Source organism: Acipenser ruthenus, chromosome 10 (assembly GCF_902713425.1).
Source record: "Acipenser ruthenus chromosome 10, fAciRut3.2 maternal haplotype, whole genome shotgun sequence".
Lineage (NCBI taxonomy): Eukaryota > Metazoa > Chordata > Actinopteri > Acipenseriformes > Acipenseridae > Acipenser > Acipenser ruthenus.
This window is the reverse complement of record NC_081198.1, coordinates 641,795-667,151: the sequence shown is the minus strand read 5'-3', so window position 1 is coordinate 667,151 and position 25,357 is coordinate 641,795. Positions and strand designations below refer to the sequence as shown.

The 25,357-nt window shown below is 40.0% G+C and overlaps 2 protein-coding genes across 4 annotated transcripts; one reads left to right on the top strand and one right to left on the bottom strand.

Moving 5' to 3' along the window:
* The first annotated feature begins 1,057 nt into the window (after positions 1-1,057).
* On the top strand, positions 1,058-10,630 carry LOC117411348 (dolichyl pyrophosphate Man9GlcNAc2 alpha-1,3-glucosyltransferase-like). Of its 3 annotated transcripts, XM_059031408.1 has the most exons (8): positions 1,058-1,433; positions 2,707-2,842; positions 5,021-5,298; positions 6,753-6,837; positions 7,158-7,228; positions 8,579-8,647; positions 9,358-9,553; positions 10,084-10,627. In XM_059031408.1, exons 1-8 carry the CDS (start codon positions 1,357-1,359, stop codon positions 10,279-10,281), a joined length of 1,110 nt encoding a protein of 369 aa, XP_058887391.1. In that variant the 5' UTR covers positions 1,058-1,356; the 3' UTR covers positions 10,282-10,627. The 3 variants fall into 3 exon arrangements, with proteins under 3 accessions (XP_058887391.1, XP_058887392.1, XP_058887390.1); XM_059031409.1 differs by lacking the exons at positions 1,058-1,433; positions 2,707-2,842 and adding an exon at positions 3,796-4,567 and having other exon boundaries at positions 10,084-10,630; XM_059031407.1 differs by lacking the exons at positions 1,058-1,433; positions 2,707-2,842; positions 5,021-5,298 and having other exon boundaries at positions 6,026-6,837; positions 10,084-10,628.
* A 313-nt stretch (positions 10,631-10,943) lies between these two features.
* On the bottom strand, positions 10,944-21,764 carry itgb3bp (integrin subunit beta 3 binding protein). Its single transcript, XM_034000297.3, has 9 exons — positions 21,449-21,764; positions 21,213-21,258; positions 20,985-21,102; positions 18,246-18,297; positions 17,518-17,596; positions 16,843-16,930; positions 16,523-16,573; positions 12,920-12,973; positions 10,944-12,769 (listed from the first exon to the last, which is right to left on the bottom strand). Exons 1-8 carry the CDS (start codon positions 21,460-21,462, stop codon positions 12,921-12,923), a joined length of 501 nt encoding a protein of 166 aa, XP_033856188.3. The 5' UTR covers positions 21,463-21,764; the 3' UTR covers positions 10,944-12,769; position 12,920.
* Between the last annotated feature and the right edge of the window lie 3,593 nt (positions 21,765-25,357).

The window sequence follows — 25,357 nt, the reverse complement described above, 5'->3', positions numbered from 1 at the left end:
GGTTTATATAAACAAAAGACAGGCACTCGACTCTTTGTAGAGAAAGAGCCTGCATTACTATTTACGGCTGTGTGTATCTGACTTTGGTGCATGAGCCCCGTTCACAGATACTGCTCTGATTCCAGTGCCTCAGGCGTGGTGCATGAGCCCCGTTCACAGATACTGCTCTGATTCCAGTGCCTCATGCATGGTGCATGAGCCCCGTTCACAGATACTGCTCTGATTCCAGTGCCTCAGGCGTGGTGCATGAGCCCCGTTCACAGATACTGCTCTGATTCCAGTGCCTCAGGCGTGGTGCATGAGCCCCGTTCACAGATACTGCTCTGATTCCAGTGCCTCAGGCGTGGTGCATGAGCCTCGTTCACAGATACTGCTCTGATTCCAGTGCCTCAGGCGTGGTGCATGAGCCCTGTTCACAGATACTGCTCTGATTCCAGTGCCTCAGGTGTGGTGCATGAGCCCCGTTCACAGATACTGCTCTGATTCCAGTGCCTCAGGCGTGGTGCATGAGCCCCGTTCACAGATACTGCTCTGATTCCAGTGCCTCAGGCGTGGTGCATGAGCCCCGTTCACAGATACTGCTCTGATTCCAGTGCCCCAGCTCTGATAGGGTAATAGCCCTAACAAACACATTTTCATTATCAAATGAACTTCACAGTAAAGTCATTGGAATTTGATATGCATGCAAAATAAATGCCTGTCCGCGGCTGCAGGGATACAATGGAGGCTTCTGTCTGTACAAACCTATATAAATATCACTATAATAACCGTTCACACAAATCTATATAAATATCTCTATCTCAAATAACCGTTCACACGAATCTATATAAATATCTCTATCTCAAATAACCGTTCACAAGAATCTATATAAATATCTATATCTCAAATAACCGTTCACACGAATTTGATGAAACTGCGTATGCTACATGTGTACAGCAGACAACACATTTTTGTTTTGATAGTCTGGTGTTTTTTGATCATCCCATTGCATATATTTCCACTGCACAGAGATGGCAATAAGACTGATTGCATAGCAGTTTGATCCATTCCTGGTTTGACAATGAGTTTAATAAGACACCCTTGAGCTTTTTCCCTATACACTGGGGCTAATCATGGTTATATCAAAACCTGGTCTGGCTGAAACTGCTGTGCAGTCCCTGCCTGCTGTATCATTAGGACACATGGAATTGTACTGTATACTGAAGTTTTGGATAATCGAGTGTTTGTTTTCCTCAACACTGAAACACATATAACTGTGTGAGTCTGGGTTTCGCTCTGTGGGGCGTGCTGGGGCTGGCTCTGGGGTGGGACCTCTGTGGCTCCCTGGCTTTCTGCCTGGCTCTGAACTACAAGCAGATGGAGCTGTACCACGCACTGCCCTTCTTCTGCTACCTCCTGGGGAAATGCACGAGGGAAGGGCTGACAGGCAAAGGGTAAGCTGCTAATCTCAGACTGTATTACACAGCGAGCCTCTGCAGTGCTTTCTGTTTCACAAAACAGTGAATAAACGAGAGCGCTCCCCATCTCAGGACTGTATTATAACACAGCGAACCTCTGTGCTGCTTTCTGTTTCACAAAACAGTGAATAAACGAGACCGCTCCCCATCTCAGGACTGTATTATTACACAGCGAGCCTCTGCAGTGCTTTCTGTTTCACAAAACAGTGAATAAACGAGACCGCTCCCCATCTCAGGACTGTATTATTACACAGCGAGCCTCTGTGGTGCTTTCTGTTTCACAAAACAGTGAATAAACGAGACCGCTCCCCATCTCAGGACGTTACACAGCGAGCCTCTGTGGTGCTTTCTGTTTCACAAAACAGTGAATAAACAAGACCGCTCCCCATCTTGCATTTTAGGGCTGCTGTGACATCAGTAAATAATAAAGTTTTTTTAATTATTATTATTTTTCTTTTATACAATACTTGTACACTGCATGCTGGGTGCAATTTCTGCAAGGGCATTATTGGAAGCAGTAAAACATACGCTGTTATTAATGTCCTCGCATTTGTTGATTTAGTAACGAAGTACCAAGGGCGTTTCGGTGGCAGATGTACTAGCGGATTAGATTGCTCTCTGCAGAAATGTGCAGATGACACATCAGCTATGCGCTGCTCCTTCAGCTAGTCCTGTTTGTGCGACTCTTTACAACGTGAGAACAGAACTTCACAGCCCCTTAGAACCAAGGAGCCCCCTCATTTCTGGACATTGTTATTTATCTCAATAAGGATAAGAACCCAACTGCACACCACAGCTGGTCACTTTCCCCTTGTAATCCCCATGAGACTTCAGCATTTGAGCGTTCAGGACAGTTGCTTCATACTCAATACATTGTTTTTCATATCTTTACTACTAATGACAATTTTTGGTGAGGGTGGGTTTTCACCAAGGGTGTGGTGACTGAAACAGAAAACAATACAAAGTAAATCTGAACGACAAGAAGAATAGGTTAGTTAAGATGCCACTTAGTAAGATGCACTTTAAGGGGTTACAATGATGTCATTACATTATAAAAATATAATAATAATAATAATACTATCAAATGTAGTTTTACATTGTGTGCTTGGATTGTAAATAAAAGAAACGCATGGTGAATATTGAAAGAAAACTAAGCAGGACACTTTTAAGTGCCCCAAACAGCAGGATTAATAGGAGGACAGCAGTGCTGTAATGAACCTGTTCTTCTAACGATGTGTTTGTGCTCCAGGCTGACCCACCTCCTGAAGATCGCTGGGACGGTCGCAGCCTCCTTTGCGCTGTGCTGGCTGCCTTTCCTTGCAGACCCTGCGCAGGCCCTGCAGGTCCTCCGGAGGCTGTTCCCAGTTGACCGGGGTTTGTTTGAGGTGTGTTCAAGACGCCGACGAGAACTGACAGCGAGCGAATGGAAAGAATACCAGCAGTCTAGTCTGCGCTGGACAGGTTGTCTTTAAAATGCAGAATTGAAAAAAGGGACGGTGCAAATGTTTAACGTTACAAATTTAGCATCTTGATTCTCTTGCATTTGGAAGTTTGAATCCATGTTTTTAGATGAACGGCTGTGATAAATCATTCACAAGATGGGTTTCAAGTTAACTTCTTGGTACAGTGGATATAAATCTTCCTAGTTTATGCTCAGACATTTCAGCACTTTGTAGGCAACTGTGGCATTTGGTGACACAGTATGAGGGTCTGTTTAACATGGATTTAAAAACTTTGGCAGCAACACCTGTCCTTGAATAGCACTTTATATAGGTCACCAAATTAGAGGAAAAGAAAAAAACAATGCTATACTTGCACAGTGTATATACAATCATTAAAAACAATGCTATACTTGCACAGTGTATATACAATCATTAAAAACAATGCTATACTTGCACAGTGTATATACAATCATTAAAAACAATGCTATACTTGCACAGTGTATATACAATCATTAAAAACAATGCTATACTTGCACAGTGTAGATACAATCATTAAAAACAATGCTATACTTACACAGTGTATATACAATCATTAAAAACAATGCTATACTTGCACAGTGTATATACAATCATTAAAAACAATGCTATACTTGCACAGTGTATATACAATCATTAAAAACAATGCTATACTTGCACAGTGTATATACAATCATTAAAAACAATGCTATACTTGCACAGTGTATATACAATCATTAAAAACAATGCTATACTTGCACAGTGTATATACAATCATTAAAAACAATGCTATACTTGCACAGTGTATATACAATCATTAAAAACAGTGCTATACTTACACAGTGTATATACAATCATTAAAAACAATGCTATACTTGCACAGTGTATATACAGTCATTTCAAAGCACTTGGTGGCGATGACCTCAGTGCAAGTTGTCGGTGTCATTTTGCAATGCTACTTTGCACGAAACGAAAAGGTCAGAGCGAAGCTGCTCTCCGGATTGATATGATTGAAAATGCCAAAACATTGCTGTACGGGACAGATCAAGAGTTTTAATAATCAAGGGAGGGACTAATGGCAAACTGCAGATCGAGGGTGATATTATGTGTCTGTCTTTATTTATGAAAAGATCAAAATACAAAATGCAAAGGGCGCGAGTGACTTGTTTGGATGTCGGACTGAACTAATTGTGAAATTGCGCACGTAAGCAGGGCACAGTAAGTTTATCCTGGCATGCCTGACCCACATTCTCTGTCTCTGGTTCCCGTTTATGAAAATGGAAACAAATGCTGATGGCTGTAGAATCCTGCGCTACAGTAGGTGAAGCGGCCAAACCCTGTCTTCATGTGTTGCTCTCAGCAAATTGAAGGAGCATTCTTCATGTGTTTTTTTTTTTTCTAGTTGGCTTGTAGAAAAGATGGCTGAGCTGCTGGTTAGTGTACAGTCTGCAGGCAGCAATGTCCACACAGCTGTGGTTTGAGCAGCTGTGTTTAAGATGAGTGTACGATGTCATGACCACCATGGCCAAGGCTGTCAGTTTAATATCAAATGTGATCCGAGCACAACTGCTGAAGTCTTGGAGCCTTTTAGAAATCGCATTGAACCGCTCCGTTCATCGCAACCAAAAAAGGGCTGAAATCATTTCTCGACGGGTAGGACTGGGAGGCTGCACAAAGAGACTGCCCTCCCTTTAATATTGTTTTGACAAGCGATTCGTTTCATCTGCATGTTTCCTGGGTGCTGAAATGTGGCTAATCAGATTAGTTTGGGTAACCCAGCGTCCTTTCTCAGTGCACCGACAAGTGCATACCTTGGCTGTCTTGCCAGGTTAAATAACTGCTACATGCAGCCCATGTAAAGGGTACTGATATTTTAGTTGGGTGGTTTTTCTGGAGAGGTATAATAATTAGTTTCCTTTTCAAAAAGAAACTGGCTTGTTTTACACTATGTTATATCAGCTTATTGCTTTGTCGAAGCAGAATTGAAGGTTTCAAGGAATACTTTTTTTGTGTTGTTTTTCTCCACGTTAAATAAAACAGCAGCATTGATTGTCATATCCTGTATGCATGTGCAAATAATCAACTGATTTGTTTTTTGTTCTGTAGGATAAAGTCGCCAACACCTGGTGCAGTTTGAGTGTTCTGGTGAAAGTAAAGAACTTGCTGCTCCCTCAGACCCAGCTTAGACTCAGGGGAGCCTCTCTGTTACTGCTGCTCCCTCAGACCCAGCTCAGACTCAGGGGAGCCTCTCTGTTACTGCTGCTCCCTCAGACCCAGCTCAGACTCAGGGGAGCCTCTCTGTTACTGCTGCTCCCTCAGACCCAGCTCAGACTCAGGGGAGCCTCTCTGTTACTGCTGCTCTCTCAGACCCAGCTCAGACTCAGGTGAGCCTCCCTGTTACTGCTGCTCCCTCAGACCCAGCTCAGACTCAGGGGAGCCTCTCTGTTACTGCTGCTCCCTCAGACCCAGCTCAGACTCAGGGGAGCCTCTCTGTTACTGCTGCTCCCTCAGACCCAGCTCAGACTCAGGGGAGCCTCTCTGTTACTGCTGCTCCCTCAGACCCAGCTCAGACTCAGGGGAGCCTCTCTGTTACTGCTGCTCCCTCAGACCCAGCTCAGACTCAGGGGAGCCTCTCTGTTACTGCTGCTCCCTCAGACCCAGCTCAGACTCAGGGGAGCCTCTCTGTTACTGCTGCTCTCTCAGTCACAGCTGATCAGGACTCCTGGTTCCAGACCACCAGGTGTTCTTGTTAACTTCAGTACAGGGCCTGCTTGTTTCCCAGTGTTTCACATATATGTACGTGTGTGCTGAGGCTGGAACGACCTGTGATCTGGGGGCGGAGCTGTGGCATTTTCAAGCCTGCTTTAATCTGTCAGCTTTCTGTGGGGCTGAAGCTTGAGGGGCTATAACTGAACGATTACCGCCTGGGCGTCTTGCTTCATGTTTTTAAATAGACCAGCGATCTAAATTTAGACATCCTCTGGGTCTATAATGGAGCTGTTTGCTAAGTCCATTAAAGCTCAGGATTTACAGGGCTCAGTATACTTGCACATTTTAAAACTAGACACAGAAAAAACATTTAGCTTTTTCTCAGTAGGGATACGAGGGTACTTTGGGTAAGGTGTCATATCAAACAGTTTCATTTTAAATGATTAAAATCACAGACTGCCTGCTGCGGCTTTTTGAAGTTACTGCTGTCTGTCTGAAAGCTCTGGGCAGCTTAATTGCTTGAAGTCCAGCCTGGTCAAGAGAGAGGACCAGTATGCAGTGCATCCCCACACTGCCTCTATGCTGTGTCTGCAGTGCATCCCTACACTGTCTGTATGCTGTGTCTGCAGTGCATCCCTACACTGTCTGTGTGCTGTTTCTGCAGTGCATCCCCACACTGTGTGCTGTGTCTGCAGTGCATCCCTACACTGTGTGCTGTGTCTGCAGTGCATCCCTACACTGTCTGTGTGCTGTGTCTGCAGTGCATCCCTACACTGTCTGTGTGCTGTGTCTGCAGTGCATCCCCACACTGTGTGCTGTGTCTGCAGTGCATCCCCACACTGTCTGTGTGCTGTGTCTGCAGTGCATCCCCACACTGTGTGCTGTGTCTGCAGTGCATCCCCACACTGTCTGTGTGCTGTGTCTGCAGTGCATCCCCACACTGTCTGTGTGCTGTGTCTGCAGTGCATCCCCACACTGTCTGTGTGCTGTGTCTGCAGTGCATCCCCACACTGTGTGCTGTGTCTGCAGTGCATCCCCACACTCCCTATGCTGTCTGGATGTGTCTGCAGGATGGCCAGGGTACTACAGTGAGAGTGTTTGACATGCTCTTTGTTTTCTCCTCTATTAGTTTTGTAGCAACACTTCTGGCTGTTTTACCTTCATGCATAAAACTGTTTGTGCACCCTAGTGTCAGAGGATTCAAGCTTGCCTTGGTAAGTGTCCCCCAGTCATTTAACTGGATCACTGTTAGTATTATTGAGTAGCACACCCTGCTTATGCAGTTTCACATTAATATGTATGATCTGTACTGGATATTGTTCAAATTCAAGTTTATGTTTAGCGTGTTAGTAAATATTGTAATTAAATAATTGCTTATAGTAAGTATAGTTTCTTTAAACAATTGTCAAGAAATGTTTATAAAAAAAGTAAGCAGTCCATTTCTTGCCCTTCTTTTCTCTGCTTGCCTGAGTCTGGTGATTATCCTCAACCCTCCACAAAATCGTTTACCTACTTTTTCTTGTGTTAATTTCAGGTGACCTGTTCATTAGGGTTCTTTCTGTTCTCCTTTCAAGTCCATGAAAAGTCTATTCTTCTGACTGCATTGTAAGTTTAAAGATGCTTTTGTCTTTCTGTAGGCTAGGAATAAAACACAAGTTTATGAATACTCTTATCTTGAAGATATATATATATATATATATATATATATATATATATATATATATATATATATATATATATATAATAAAGCAAAGTAGAAAAATATTCAAAGAGCTACAATACCCTGCCAGTGATGACAGCTCGGATCTGCAGGGGTACGGAGGCCAGCAGATACTGGAAGCTGTTCTGTGCGCTTCTGCAAAGCATCAGACAGGGTGCAGAAGATTGGGCTGAGCTGGGTTTGATTCAGTAATCGGGCTTCACCTGTGGATTGAAGGTGCCAGGTGAATTGTTTCTTAAGTGACGGGGGGAGGGTACTACCTAGATGACAATGAATTAGCTCACAGGGGTCTAGCTTCAGTTAAAGAGCACAGTGCGGAATTCACAATCGTCTGTGGAGTGAACTTGACCACCTCTGGGCTTATTTGGCAGGAGTGTGTATACGTGGTAGAGGAATTGACATTATTACATGCTGGTATATGAAAGATTCTGCTGTGATTATTATATTCATAAAAACTCTGTTATCTGAACTATTTTGGATCTGGGCAGATTTGTTCAGATAAACGAATTACAGCTGGACTTTCACATAGTGGATTTGTAACACAGTGATACAGGATGGAGATGAAAGGCTGGGTAGCGCATTCTCTATGACAACATGCCTGTTCGGATAACGGAGATGTTCTGATAATCAAGAGTTCAGATACCTGCGGTTTTACTGTGCAAAGAAAATACGTGCTTTCATAACAAAAACAACTGTTCACCCGTCCTCTGTTTGTAAAACTGCTTTTCCAATGTGTGGTTCCTTGTCATTTATTTATATATATATATTTATATATATATATATAATTACACTGTATAAGTATCATTTAAGAGCAGCAGCTGCATAGTACCAGATTTTTAAGACTCTACAGTAATGATTCAGTTACCAATCCTGCTGCATACTAATCTAGATTATCCAGATGGTTACTTTGTTTATGATTGAGTTATATCCTGCACCTGTTTGAAAAGGGCATCCGTTATGTGTGTTCCTGGATTTGGAAAGCATGCAATCCAAGAGTAAACTATGTCATTTGAAAATGAATCCATTCACATCGATGGTTGGAATGAGTGCACCCAGATCAGGGAAATACAAAACCTGGATCAATAAAAAAAGATGTCATTTAATAATGAGTTATGATCTTCCAAATTGCTCAGTGTGATTATCACTCAGATAATATCTCTGTTTGTATTTGATAGATGGGATGGGCACACGTGAGATCTCCAGTGAAATTCACCTCTTTGTGTTTCTCATTGCAGGCCAGTTTGCTTGCTGATCAGAGAAATTCCATTCATATCTACGTGGTTTTTACAGGTGACAACATTCAGGTAAGCAAATAACTGCTTTTCTGTACTGAGAGGTCATTAAGAGAGAAATATATATATATATATATATATATATATATATATATAGATAGATATATATATATAGAGAGAGAGAGAGATATTTAGAACACAATATAGAATTTATATGTTTTTTCCTGGCTAGATTGCTACTAATACTTTTGCAAGGATTTTTGGCTTCGTTATTGAAAATGGCCTCTTGGCTTCCATGTCTTTTGCATATTTCTCCTGATTGCTTGCTCAGATCAAATGGGCTATTGTCAGCTGTTTGTACATTCTTTCTATACTTTTAATTGCTCAGTGCGTGGTTAGTGTAGGGATCATTGTGGGATTATATGCCATAGTTAGCATAACTCACAGCAGGGCCCGAAGCGCTGCAGCAGATTCAAGCAGGTTAACCCTTCACTGGTTTTCAGAGAGCAGCAAGCATGTAATTGAAATGATGCACAGCAGCAGCACTTCTGAAGAGCTGGTTAGGGCCATTTGAACAGCACAGCTGCATAATGCCTTTAGAGAGTTTGAGTTGCAGGGATAATACCACAAGAAAGAGGTTTTACGGTTATGATTTACTGTCTCAAGACTCTAAAATGAAGAGATTAACACCAATGCAGGGCTGCTTGTTGTTGGGGGGACGGGGCAGTTTTGGTTTGCCTTTTCCTTTTCGTAACTGTGTTATATTTTCTGTGCATTCCCAGTATGCTGCCTCTGCTGCTGAAGGACGGGCTGCTGCTGCCCTATATCGTTACATCCCTGGCTTTCCTTCTGATAAGCATCACTCTGCTATCTGCGCTGGAACAGAGTTCTGAAGAGGACCTGAAACTGAAGCAGCTCTTCACTCGCAGAAGAAAACACATGCCACGGTTTAATGCCCCTTTGCTTGCTAAATCTGGAGTAAGTAACCATTTTACTATTGAATTACTGAACGAGGGACAAATGCAGTCCTTGTATGTCTTACTGGTCAGGGAAGTGCATTAGACGAGGTCATTAATAATATAGAAAGAGCGCTTGCCGACTGCAGAGAAGCGCTGAGATTTACTGAACCACGCAGAGCCCCTGAGCTGCCTTGTGGAATCCTGACCAGATCTGGCTTTTGAGTCATGTTGCTCTGTAATGAGTTTCAGTCGTTTGGAATTACTCAATAAATGTAACCCCCTTTCATTTTCTTGTCCGACATGTACGTTATGAAATCTTGAGTCGGAGTTTGCACTTTTTTTTTTTTTTTTTTAACACAAGTAACAGTGGAGAAAGTCCTTTTTAAAATATCACATTCCAATTGATGTTTCGCGCATTGATCTTACACCTGAATTCATTTTCCTTGGCAGTGGTGAATATTCAAACCAAGCCAGATGATAATGCTGTGAATGCAAACGACTGCTGTTAAAACGCTGTAAAGCACACTCTCTCCCTCCCCTGTTTTGCAGTACATTCTGTCTGTTCTCTGCATGGCTGTGCTGAGTTTCCTGAGCGCAGCACTGAGCCCTCCAGCCAGACTGCCAGACCTGTTTCCCGTTGCCATCTCTCTCTTCTCCTACGTGCACTTTGTGGGGTTTCTGATCTATTTCAATACCATTCACCTGACGGAGCTTCCAAGTAAAAAGACCCAGAAGAAAACAAACTAGGTGCCTCTGCAAGAACTGGGCTGCTGTCAACCAAACAGCACCACTTGATTCCTGCTCGGGTGAAACGTCATGGACCAGTAAAACACCATGGTTCTGTCGAGATCTGCAGGTGGATTTGAGAGAACAGTTATGACTGTACAGCCAGTTCAGAGTTTTGCAGGGTACATTGTATATCTTCTTATTTGTATTATACCATTGCAACAATGTCACGGTTACATCTTTATTTACAAACACTGTTGGCATGCTGTATCCATTCCACATGCACAAGGTTCAGAGATTACTCAAGTATGCCTTGCTTCTAAAGGGTTCACTTTATTCAAATATACTGTTTTTTATTTGGGGGGGGGGGGTTTGTTACCGGGACAGTAATGAAAAATATATATTGTTCTAATAAAATAGTATACATTACGTCTGACTTGTGTTTTTCTTTTTTAAATAAATCTCATTCATTTTGTGTCAATTATAAAAATAATTCCTAGGCCTTCCAATCAGTCTCACAGTCACACAGGTGGAAAAATACAAGAACCCCAGCCATCGCTTTGTACCCTCTCCACACAGCTCGTGTTGTGTGAACACTCAAGACTTTTCAGTCAGAACCCAAGCCTAAGGTATTGACAGGACTCCTTTGTTCTAAACTTTGCTTTGTCAATACTTCATGTATACTGAATACATTTGAACCCCAAAAAGACTAGGTTCACACTTCGCTTTAAAGGAAATGTTTTGACTTTTTCTAACACGGGGTTATGAACCTGTTCACACAGAGAATATTTTACATCTGCCATGTTCAGAACCTAATTCTGAACATATTAGAAGGGTGAAGAGGAGTCATTATACTGTGGCTAGCAACTGCTTACACTATGATATAGTATATACATTGTAAACCCTGATAAGTCAAGTTTACTCCAAAATAATGAGTAAACGCATTGCCTTAATATAATTAAGTTTAGCTACTCATTTAGTTTTTGTTACGACAACTTTCTGTGGGGCTGACTAAACTCATAACATGTACATTCACGTAACTTAATCCATTTGAGTTACATTTATTTCTCAATAGTTAATTTGAACATTTGTTATTTCATTTAAACAATAAAAAGTTTTTGCTCAGGCAACAGAATGTGCAAGCAAGCTATTCTATTAGCTGCCAGTGCCTCACTTCTGCTTAGGCGCTTATGGCAACATTTCCAAGTGCTGGAACCAGGCAGAGGGAGAAGGGAGGGAGGTCACATCCGCAGACTGACCACCAAATGGGGGGGTGGCCACACACAACATGTAAGGGAGCAGGCAGGGGCACAAGAGACAAGCAAACACAACACACTTGTGCAACCGCACATACACAAAACAACAACACAATAAACAACAAACAAGTCCAAAAACAAATTGTACAAGTCCTGCAAGGGCTGATGGGAATCGAGTCCCGATTCTACTTAAACCATTTACGTTTGAACAACTAAAGTAAATTTGAATGTTCAACGAACTTAAAATGGATGAGCGTTATGAATAATATTTGAATTTTTAAGTTAATGTAACTTGATTTTATTTTTTTTAGAATGACTTTGGGGTTACAGTGTAACAGATATAGAAAAAAAACAAGTGTCAAATGAAAGAAATAATAAAACCACTAGAAATCGATATTTAACGTGAAACGCACACAAATAAAATAATCCATTCCAACCAGGGTCGGGTCGGAGGAGGCTGTGCACTGCTCTGACCTCCAGTTGTTCTGTTAACTGGGTTTTATTACGAATGATCACAGGCAGAGCGGGATTCAGTGTCCTGAGCTGCTTCGGAAAACGGCATACGTGGGATTGTGAGCGAATGACGATGCCAGCCACGGCCCGGCAGAGGGAACTCTCCTTGTGATTCTGGACGGGTGGAGTAGGGTTACTGCTGCCCTCAATGCCACTGACAGGACAATCGTTTGCAGTCTCTGCTTGCCGTCCCCTTGTCACGTTCACGGGATGCCTTTGCGAAGTTGTTTTCCCTTCTGCCCACTATATAAAAACATTAGTTGTGTTTACGGGTTGTATCTGCTTTGTCCTTCAGATGGCCTCTAAGGGTGATAAAGTGAGAGTCATACGATCCTCCTTGGGCAGAAATAGGAAATGTTTCTGTGCAGGAGCAGCTGTTGCACCGGTCGTCTGCTGCTCCCACCAGCTTGCCAGCAGCCGCCCTTACAGTTTGCCTTGAGCCTGCATTTTACTGATTTATGTTATTACTATTGTCACAATGTTTGTGTCAAACACCACCATTATTATTTTAACTGTGAAACAAAGGTCTATAGCATTTTTATGTGAAACTATATTTTATCTATCTAGGTTTTTACTTTTTCTTCTTGGATATTTAAATCTTATTAAAAAAAGAAACGTGTGCAATGTCCTTGGATGGTTTTCTAATAAAAATCAAAACAGAACGCTTTATTTATTTATTTTACTCAATGCATGTATCCAGTCTTCAAGGCTTGCATCGAAGCTCATCCGACACCTTGGATCTTAAAAACACAAACAGGAAAACATAGTAAGCAGGTGCAATAGCATTTCTTTAATACAGTCACAATGTAACGCATTACAATGGCAGTAGGTAGGCTTTTTTGGTTGCAATTTGTACTTTAAACAAACAATACAAATAAAATATATTTTACCTTAATTGAGGATGGATTTTAGGAATTCGTAACTGCTTCCAAATGGAATCATGGCTGTGGAGATATTACGGAGATGTTATTTACAAACGAATCTCTGTGAAACTAAAATGTGCAAATTAGCATCACAGTCAGGCGCAGTAAATTAAGTGGTATCTACAATGAATACAATACTCCTAATGCAAGAGTCATTTCTGCTTAATGAAAACCATGCAGAACAGATCAAAACTGTGCATCAGCACAGCCAATCACACGGCACGGTTGCTAAATGCTTTAACCAGTTGGAAACACAGCTGATAACACGGCACACTTGCTAAATGCTTTAACCAGTTGAAAAGGGGTTCCAACACTTGGGAACTGCGATTCTCACAACAAAACTGATGCTCTGGGTATCAGATCTGCTGCGTAACCTCAGTGAAAAAAGAAATCACATTTCTTTTATTAGATTCTTAAGGAATCTTTCTTTAATATAACCTATTAAAGCTGCCATACAAATCTCTCACTCCACACTCTTATCTATTAACTGATCAATTTTTATACTGCTGACGTGTCCCCTTTCCCCTCATTTTATCATCCAAAAATTCATATTATATAGGATTTTCCCTATGGAAAAAGCACTATAAAATTTGTTACAGCTGGCAAATGTGAATGAGTCAGTATCAGCGCACGGCTAAATGCTTCAGAGAGAATCAAATTTGTTTCTGCAGTAAGCAGAACTGTTTAAATGTTATTTATTTTTATGCTCCAAAGAAAATATATTGTGAAGTGCAACATTGATTCAGCACATAACAATGTCACTGTACATGCTGTAGGTGGAAAATTTATGAAACCTTTGCACAACTCCTTAAATTGAATTTTCCAAATCTCTCACCACACACAAATAATCAATACTTTCTTCAGAGAAGCTTGCTCAGAATTATTACAGTCTTTCTTTTCCATTCTGTTGTCATCAGCACATAGCGAGCACCTGGGTCTCAGTAACGCCTGCACAGCCCTGTCATTTACAGCCACCAGAACCCTAACTGCTCACCAGAGAGACGGCGCGAGAATGCTTTCCAAACTTCTGTTAACACAAAGAATGGCTTCCAGTATGATCGGTTTACTGAATAAATACCAAGATCCTGGTTTAACTATTATTACATGAGTTCATTAAGGCTATAAAAAGAACACACCTGAAAGCACTTCAGCTTCAACTCAGTTACCCTCAATGATCATCCGTGTCTAAAGGCCATATTCATTAAACATTAGACCACAGATCATGCTGCTGCTTTTAGACAACAGCCCTGAAGGGGTCTGACTTGTGTAACTCATGATTCTAGTGGGAAAAAATTAAAAAGTACATCTAGTAACTGAATCAGTCACATTCGAATTTATGAAAAAAATATAACAAACATGTTGTTTTTCAAAATGCGACGTATAGGATTCTATGTGGCAAAACATAATGGACACTTCTTTAACATATTATAGGTAATCTGACCATATTAAGGCAGGACTGGCAGCGGATTATCATGCGATAGCCAGCACCCTGGGGCATCATGAAACAGGAGACGCAAGCAAGCGCCTGGCACTGGCATTCTCTTATGATAACCCATCTCCTGGAGCTGCCTCAGAGATCAGGAGAGAGCATTGCTGCAGAATCACTTAAATACCTGAAGAGATCAGGAGAGAGCATTGCTGCTGAATCACTTAAATACCTGAAGAGATCAGGAGAGAGCATTGCTGCGGAATCTCTTAAATACCTGAAGAGATCAGGAGAGAGCATTGCTGCTGAATCACTTAAATACCTGAAGAGATCAGGAGAGAGCATTGCTGCTGAATCACTTAAATACCTGAAGAGATCAGGAGAGAGCATTGCTGCGGAATCTCTTAAATACCTGAAGAGATCAGGAGAGAGCATTGCTGCGGAATCTCTTAAATACCTGAAGAGATCAGCAGAGAGCATTGCTGCTGCTTAACAAAAAAACTAAAAACAAACAAGAAAAAAACTTGCAATATTTATCTCTACTGGAACTCAAACCTATTCAATGGGTTAAAAACCATTTTTTTAAAAACATGATTTGTTCAATTGTAAATGCAAGAAGCAGCAAGTCTACAAAAAAATTTAAAATGTATATATTATTCATTATTTCTGTCTTCTGAAGCTTATTTTCTGATTGCTGTCTGTATATTCATTTATTTAAAAGACTTAGAGATTAGGGTGCAAGTAGGAAACAGAATCATTTCACAGCTGAATGAAGCTTAGCACAACTTGAAAACGCTACTATGCGCAATTGTTTTCTTGCAAACGAAGATCAGGCTGTACACGAGAACTTTAAACAAACATTTTAGCCTGTATAAGCAAATGCCTTGCAGACATGATAGGATCTGGATTGCGACTATCTGTCCAGATTTCACGCTTTAACAAATACTGCACTGTTTCCTTACACAGTCTCAAAAAACTATTTGTTTACTGTAAATACAAGTCTCAGGGCTACAATGGCTCTATTTTGCATCCAAGTAATGGGAAAATGATAAACAGGTCCTCAAATAATGCAGGCCATTGAGTGAAAAATGTGTTGCCTTGTGTTGCTTTAAGTAGAGGTTGTTTATGTTGACTAGATACATTTCATGCCTAGCCATGTGATAGAAATGTGACATTCCACTGGGACTAGCCGCAAACATAGCAGATTTTAAGACTGTTGAGTGTAACGAATTAAAACAATTTTGAGAAGACCATATCTAAAAAAAAAGCTTACAAAACCAAACTCACAATCATCCCTTCATACATTTTTTTAATTTATTTTTTTAATCCAAATGATGTGGTTGAATCACAAGTATAATTTGGCTATAGGCATAGTCTGCCTAAAATAATTCAATGAAATCAATCAACCTATAGATAGCTAGCCATGCTCACTGAATTGATTTCACTTCAAGGTTAACATGTTTCAGTTTTGAAATGCATGATGTATAACCCTATGCCCGAGGTCACAGACATATAGATATAGATATAGATACAGTATATTAACTAGGGAAGTAACTAATGACTTGTACATAGCAACCTAACCATTTCAATAGATTGCAAGTATTTGGATCAGACAGCAATTTGTGTGATTTCTGAGTCAGTGCTGTGCGACATGATCGCTCCAGTTTTGCTCATTTATTAACTATCTCGGTATTAAAAATACACATGAAAATGAAATAAATAAATAAATAAATAAACAAACAAACATGCCTTTTCAGTTTGGTTTAGTCTTTTTGATACAGTAAACTTTTCAAAACGTTTTTCAGCTGAAAACACGTAGCTTTTATGAGGCAGCTCAATATGAAATTGACATTTGGCTGAATCTTAAAATACCATCCTAACAACCTTTACATGCTTTGCGGAGAAAATTCAAAAACAGAATGAGCACTTTGATGCACAGCTGTACTACCGGAAGAAGTGTCTATTGTGAGCAGCAGAACTTTTAAATGGAACAGCTCTCGGAGTAACAGACTTTATTACGTGCGTATAAACCTTTAACCCAATGTAGGAATGCTTCTAAAATGAGGGCGAGTGAACACACACACTGCGGTGTGAGGAGACTGTTCTCCAGTATAAAAAGCAGGCAGCACTCATTGCGTCATTACCTTTCGGTGGTCCAGTCCCAGTCTGTTTGAGCCCTTTCTCAACTTGTGCCACTAAAAAAGAAATAAAAAAAGCTTTATTCTTTTATTTCCTGGGAAAACCAACCATAAAGGAATAATGTTACAATTAGGCACTGCTGTACAGTGTTGATTATTTAAGTGACTATAAACTACCTTCTGGATGATATGCAAACTTCCTACATCAGCCCCAAACAGTTCCCCCCTTTATAGATCTTTGATCGCTCGCTGCATGCATCATTTGCATCCAAAGTAGCTGCAGTTTTTGTTACTTCTTTAAGTGAGTAACAGGCGTGGAACTTTACCCAGCTCTCTGTTTTTGAGGAGTTCGGCCTCCAAGTCAGCAGACCCTCTTCTGAAGAAATTCCCCAGCTCGCTGCTGCCCTCCAGTGCCTTCCAAAGAAAATTACAGGCTTAAACCATACTTTTTTTTTTTTTTTTTTTTTAAACGTAGGTTGCACTTTGCAAGCGGAATGCATTTTGTAAAAACTGTCTGGGCGCTGTTTTCTCCTTTGATTGCACTTTTTCTATTGATTCTTTTGTAAATCAGCAGCTGCTGAATGGAGAAGTTATCACTTCATCCCTGGAAGGTATAATTGTGTGCATCGAACAGTTACAGGAATACCAGAAAATTGAATTATACACAACAATTACATTCTTTTTCCTTTAAAAAGCAGGTTGTGTATTTACGTTACAGGAAGTCATTTTTTCCCCTCAGAATCTTTAAAAATAAGAAAAACAAACTGCTAGAACACAGAATAATAACAATCAAATTTCTGCAATGCATTATAATTCAGCATTTCAAAGTTCTAACGGCCATTCATTTAATGAAATGAAAGCCTGGTTGACTTTACTGTGCTTTTGCGATGCTTCACCGTGCTTGTATGCAACTTCTCATGCTCTGCTGCACTTTGTAATGATGTATAAAGCTTTATAACGCTTCTTTTAAAAAGGGCTGACACTTGCGCTTGTATAAATACCTGCAAGTGCTTCAGCTGACTCCTGGCATCCTGAAACGCCTGCACACACTTTTCCACTTTGGACCTCAATGCATTTGAGCTGTGTGGGAACAAAAACAGTGGGCTCACTATGGAAATATCGAATATAATCTGGATTTATTTTCAAATACTCAATAATACTCACAAGAGTACATTTTAAACCCGACACAGAATCTGCATATTGGTGGTTCAGCATGCGGCACTGAGCACGACTCAGACGTTATGGATGTAAGCATGCGAACAATGCAGATGTAAAACAAAACCACGGAATGGATCCGCCCAAGCTGGAGAACATGCAAACATGTCTTATTTCTTTTGACAACGTTTTGAACCTTGCAGGTCAGCTATGTCCTGTGTCATGCAAACCATCTGAGGCACACAGACTCTCAGAAAGACTTGAGTCAGCTCTGAGCTGCACTGACCTCTGCAGATCCAGAAACTATGCACCACTGTGATTTGCTGACATACATGTCCTGTCCTATGACTCCTGCCATTAAACTTGGATTAATAAAGTAAATAAATAATAAATAGAAAATAAACGAAGTAAAGCTCTAACTGAAGGCAGGGAAGTCGGGACATTTTTCCTTGTGTTTCACAAAACCTAGAAGGAAACTTTTTCTAAACAGCGTCGCCTTTATTAACTATAACAACAAACGGCCAGCAGTTAAGCTGTGTGTGTGTGTTCCAGCCTTCTGTACAGAAATACTCACTTGTCCATTTGTGACTTGTGGTACATGCCCCTTGATCGGGCTTCATCGACACCTTAAAAAGAAAAGAAAGAATATTTAAAAATCTGAGTGAATTCTGTTTGCTTTCAAAGGCTCTAAACATAGAAGCAGTTTGTTCTTGTAAGGAGCAGTGCTGCGTGACACGCTTTGTGTGGCTCACTGACAACACCTACCTTAAAGCTGAGGGAACATGAAGCCACTTTGTGTGTTGGGACTTGGTTTCAGGAGAGTAGGTTTCAGCATCACTGCGTGGTGCACCAGGGGCCGGTTTTTCAAAACTTTTAATCTGGATCAAAGTGATCCGGATTTTGTAATCCTTTACTTTGTGATCAAGATTGCTTTTATCGGGATCATTTTGGTCCGGTTTTTCAGAAAATGTCACTGCTGGATTACATTTATCCAGACAACAAATTATCACCATTACAAAAGACAGTTTTTTTTGAATAGGCTAGTTCTTTTTTTAAAAGAGGCCTTATTTATGATATAACCTAATTTAACAAAGTAAATAAGATCGTGGTAATAATGATTAATACACATTCTTTTAACAAAATATTTTAATGTTAGTGCACATATAACGCATGCAAATAATGTTTATTTTATGTATGAATACTTAGAAGAAATTAATTGAACAAAAATAACACTTTTGAAAAAAGCATATGTTTTTAGACATCTTCCTCGTCGGGCGGGAGTCCAGCATCTCAGATGATCTTTAAGGAGGCGTGTGCGTACCCGTATGCTTTTTCATTAAAGCTATACCACTAAATACGTGTTTTCCTTTTTGCTTGCATGGATACAAAACTTACATACATATGTAAATATTATATTCTATTTGGACATATAGGGTGTGTTTGCTATGACAATTCAAACAAAATATCTCTGTTCTATGATCATTTAAAAGCTATATCCACCTCCGCAGTAGGATCACAATAATCCTGGTATTTTGGATCAAAGTAATCCTGATCTCCTCTTTAAATTCTGAAAAATCCAACTGCAACATTTAATCTTGATTAAAAGTGCGATCGGATTACCAAAACGATATCCGGATCACAGTAATCCTGATCGCATTTCGATGTTTTGAAAAACCCAATTGCACGATATAATCCAGATCAAACGCGGAAATCCGATTACCAAAATTTTGAAAAACCGGCCCCTGGGGAGACTTGGGAGTTTGATACAGCAAAGTTGCCTCAAACTAGACCTCCTGGAACCAGGTTTCAAGCCACTGTTCCTGAAAAGAAGCGGCTTTGTGTTCCCTCAGCTTGACTTAATTGTGAAAATCTGATGCATAAAGGGACTGTATAAAAGTAATCTGATGCATAAAGGGACTGTATAAAAGTAATCTGATGCATACAGGGACTGTATAAAAGTAATCTGATGCATACAGGGACTGTATAAAAGTAATCTGATGCATACAGGGACTGTATAAAAGTAATCTGATGCATAAAGGGACTGTATAAAAGTAATCTGATTATTATTATTATTATTTATTTCTTAGCAGACGCCCTTATCCAGGGCGACTTACAATCGTAAGCAAAAACATTTCAAGCGTTACAATACAAGTAATACAATAAGAGCAAGAAATACAATAACTTTTGTTCAAGTAAAGTACAAGTTTGACAAACCACAATTCAATAATACAGCAGGTAATAGTGATAGTTACATCAGGATATGATTAAATAGTGATAGTTACAGATACAGTTAATCTGATGCATAAAGGGACTGTATAAAAGTAATCTGATGCATAAAGGGACTGTATAAAAGTAATCTGATGCATAAAGGGACTGTATAAAAGTAATCTGATGCATACAAGGACTGTATAAAAGTAATCTGATGCATAAAGGGACTGTATAAAAGTAATCTGATGCATAAAGGGACTGTATAAAAGTAATCTGATGCATACAGGGACTGTATAAAAGTAATCTGATGCATAAAGGGACTGTATAAAAGTAATCTGATGCATAAAGGGACTGTATAAAAGTAATCTGATGCATAAAGGGACTGTATAAAAGTAATCTGATGCATACAGGGACTGTATAAAAGTAATCTGATGCATAAAGGGACTGTATAAAAGTAATCTGATGCATACAGGGACTGTATAAAAGTAATCTGATGCATAAAGGGACTGTATAAAAGTAATCTGATGCATAAAGGGACTGTATAAAAGTAATCTGATGCATACAGGGACTGTATAAAAGTAATCTGATGCATAAAGGGACTGTATAAAAGTAATCTGATGCATAAAGGGACTGTATAAAAGTAATCTGATGCATACAGGGACTGTATAAAAGTAATCTGATGCATAAAGGGACTGTATAAAAGTAATCTGATGCATAAAGGGACTGTATAAAAGTAATCTGATGCATACAGGGACTGTATAAAAGTAATCTGATGCATACAGGGACTGTATAAAAGTAATCTGATGCATACAGGGACTGTATAAAAGTAATCTGATGCATACAGGGACTGTATAAAAGTAATCTGATGCATACAGGGACTGTATAAAAGTAATCTGATGCATACAGGGACTGTATAAAAGTAATCTGATGCATAAAGGGACTGTATAAAAGTGTTATTTGTTTGTTTTATGCAGAACAGTCTTTTCCAACCCGCTGATTTACGAAATGATTAACAGCATGGGGATTCATATCATAAGCAGTGTCAGGTTTGACTACAGAATTAATTATCTCGATCATACATAATCATAATAATAATAATGTTGACCTTTGCTGACAGCCGGAGGTGTTGACATAAGACTCAAGTGACAGGTGCCAGTCATTGGAGAAAATGTTCCAGTACCAGTTCGGCGTTGCTTTTTCGCCGGCGTCTCTTCATTATTCTTCTGTGATAAAACACAGTAAAATACATGAGCGTGTATACTTGCAGTCTAATTCACTCATGAATGTAACATCTGTATTGTATTCCACAACGCAGACGGCTATCGATACTCACATTTTCTCCTGTAGTTTCATCTAGTAACTGGAGCGCTCGTTTTACCCTGCAAAGAAATATTTTTAAAATGTCTTTAGTTTAGTACTGTATTTGGTATTGTTTTCATTGAACGATATACAGTTCAAAAATACTATTTACATTTTGAGGAAACACTAGGCACGTTTTTAAAGAAAAAACAAAGACAGAATAAAACACACATAAAGGAGTCGGGTAAAGCGGCTTTGTGAGTGACTTACGGTATTCTAGACATCTTCTTGTCCGTTATGTATTTAAAAGATACACAGAAGAGTGTAAAAATGTATCGTTTTTACTGTTTACTTTCTACTCTGCCAGCTTTTGTAAATTGGCGCGGTGCAACCTTAAACATCATCACGTAAGAAACTAAGTACCACCCGTACAACTTAAATAATTATAATAATAAAGTAAATCACTAATTACAAAAATATAGATTGCAGCCGAAACTGGTTAAATTGTAGCTAGACATGACAAATTAATTTAAATGTATTTAACAAAATCACTACACTCACAGTATTTGCATATAGGAACTCAAATATTATCGCTGAGTTTCCCTCCGTAAGAAATACCTGTTGAGCTTCTAGTCTGTTTACATGGCAACGGGGCAGTGTTGCCAGGTTAAACTTCAAAAACAAAGCCGCGGGAAATATGGAGGAGTCTCTGGTTGATAATATCATTAGCTTGGTGATATAACTTTAAAAGATTGAACTGTTTTCATATTTGCAATATTGTTTGGGATACAGTACCGGCATTAGTATTACAATAAAGGGATGGCGCTGTATTTCGGTTGCTGGTCTGGTATGAATGTCGATTCGTCCCTTCAGAGCTTCCGTACGAATTTGTTGATAATGACGTGTGCATGAACTGTACTTAGTAGTTTTTATCAAATTTATGCTTGGTTTATTTTTTTACAAAAGCTTTTGTTTGTTTGTTTTTTTGATGCACATGCCTACGTGTTAATAATAAGCTTGCTTTCAGTTAAAACAAATAATTGGGCTATTTTTGAAGTGACTTTGGGCTATAACCCAGCAGAAATCTGGCAACCCTGCAGCGGGGTGACTGGGATAGTAATGCAGTATTATATACATTGCATGCAAACGTGTGCAGATTTATTTTTCAAATAAAAGAGACAAATATCATTAATTTAAGAATCCAAGATTTCTTTAACAAACACAATATCAGCTGCTGTGCTTCCTATAAAAAGCACAACTAATAGGAACAACAAATGCGAGCAAAAATAAGAGCTTTAAATCTAAAACAACGGTTATAAAAGCAGCATTGTGAGTCAAGAGGTGACGCCACATGTTTAGCAGAGTCCGTGTTCTGTGGGTGTCATTGATTTTGTACTGTAGATCTGCGCATTATCCCGACCTTGGCCACTTTGAATCTGTTACAAATCTATCTGAAGGATCTATAAAAAAAACCCCAAACAAACACGGGGCTGGATTAAACAATTATTGCTGTCGTTAGCAGATTGATGACGTCATGGCCATGCATTTGTCCATGTTATTATTCATTTCTTAGCAGACGCCCTTATCCAGGGCGACTTACAGTTGTTACAAGATATCACATTATTTTTACATACAATTACATCACTTTTTTATTTTTATTTTTTTCACATTATTTGGTTTTTTTTTTTACTGGAGCAAGGAGGCAGTGTGGTCCAGTGGTTAAAGAAAAGGGCTTGTAACCAAGCGGTCCCCGGTTCAAATCCCACCTCAGCCACTGACTCATTGTGTGACCCTGAGCAAGTCACTTAACCTCCTTGTGCTCCGTCTTCCAGGTGAGACGTAGTTGTAAGTGACTCTGCAGCTGATGCATAGTTCACACACCCTAGTCTCTAAGTCTGCTAAATAAACAAATAATAATAATAATCTAGGTAAAGTACCTTGTTCAAGGGTACAGCAGCAGTGTCCCCCACCTGGGATTGAACCCACGACCCTCCGGTCAAGAGTCCAGAGCCCTGACCACTACTCCACACTGCTGCCCTATATTAAACGTGAATCTTGGATAGACAGTTCAATCTAACAGTGTATAAACTCAAATAACCCTTTCGTGGTTGGACCTTATGCTTATCATTAGATGTTTTGTTGATGGCTCTTTCCCATCACCATAATAGTGTTGGAAGAATTCCAGGTTCTGTACATTTTGAAACACTGTTCCTTTACGACTGTAATGTACAATTTAATGAGTGAATGGACGAGCTTGAATGGACGAGCTTGTTAACCCTTAATACTTTCTAAGATAATTAATGCCTTACCGATGTGAGTTTAGTGTTGCTGTTCCACATTTCACCCAGTCCTTCCGCAGCTCGAAGTGGGAGGGCATCAGTATCGGGTGCCGTCACTGTGGAGGGAGCCAGTCTGCTCAGCATATATCTGCAAGAGGAACCCTTGCGTTATTATTCCTCCACTGGTGCCTTACCAGAGGACACGTGCCACTGTGCTTAAGATATATCCGCGTGACCGCTTTGGCTTTATTTGGTTAGGAAACTTGGTTAGGGTTATATAATGTAAAGGAGCTGCCAGGCCATCTCTGTGTAAGCTGGTACCTGTAGCAATTAGCAAGCTTAGATTTTTACATACATGTCTCTACAGAACCACTTGGCAAAATTATTTTGCACACAAGTTATCAAGAGTGTATTACGTATGTATGTATGCATGCATGCATGTATGTATGTACTGTGTGCATGTATGTATGTATGCATGCATGTATTTCACACTTGCTTGGGAATATAATTCATTTAGGACTGTGCTGAGCTGAGCTGGTCTTGCAATGCCTTGAGTGATTGATTGATCAATAACTTCAAACACTAAATTCAGAGTTTAAAACTGGAAGAAGTCAAGTAAGCAGACAGCTTAAATGCGTGTCTGCTTGACTGGTTGGAAGGGCATGCCATCTGCCTGTGTAAATCCATTCTTTGTATAGTCAATTAGCAGGAGGCAGTTGATTGGTGGGAATGAATGACTGTTCTTTTTAATACACAGTTGCTGTCTTACAAATCCACTATGAAAGTGTGAGCCAGTGAAGGCTGCTTACTGTCAAAAATACACCGATCACACACGATTTAATTATTGAAATGTAATGTGGATTCAGAATGGTGTGAAGAATTAGGTAGTATCAGGGGGGGGGGGGGGGGGGGGGGCTGACAACACTTCAATCACCCATAATGGTGCCCATTATAAAAAGTAAATGAAATGAGATCTTTTCAAATTCTAATTTTAACCGTCTCTTAATATGAACTGTTGACCTAACTATTGAAACCTCTTTTTTTTTTTTTTTAATGATGAATGCGGTGCATGCAAGCTTGCTTTCACCTGAGAGAGATGTGAGATTCCTGAGTGTAGAATGATACTGTGTAACATCGCAGTCACTTTGCAAAGTCAGGACCTGCGTTCAGCGTCACTATTGATCTTTTTCTCTTTGTTTTCTCTTTTCTTCTCTTAACCTCTACTGGTTTTCTTACAACCTGGAATAATAGCCATAAATGTCAGAACAGAAATGAGAGAAGGGCCTGAATTCAGCTATCGAATGTGAGCTTGGAGACCAGCGTGTGTATACTGCTGCCTGGCTGCCCTGTTACAGCCTCCAAACCTAATTCTAAAAAAACGCGACTTTTTTTTTTTTACTGCTTCGAGCAACACATTTTAGTTTCAACATATGATAACGTTAACGTTTTTTTTAACAAAAAAAAAAAAAAACACAGCTACTGCCAATAAAGCAGAGTTTTGACACCCCTGTCCTGCAGTGACCCCTTGTGGCGTTGCTGTGCATGTGCAAGTGACCTCAGGTGCAGGATAACCCGCTTAAACTGTGTGATTCTAAACCTAACATTTTATTCATATAATTTATTTCTGCTTTATTCTTGATGGCAAGCAGAATAATTGCACTTTTTTAAATTGCCACAGTTTGGTTAATATAATCATCCCTGACCCGCGTGCTTGGTGTGCTGTGTTTGTTTGCTAAGGTCAGGTTTGCATGCTGTGGTTTTTGAGGGACTGGACTGGACTGAACTGAACTGGACTGGACTGCCCGTTGCAGTTCCCACTCACGCCAAACCCCTTATTACTAACACACAGCAGCCAGACACCGCACTGCTGTATCGGAGGGGTCCCCAGCATGTCTCCACT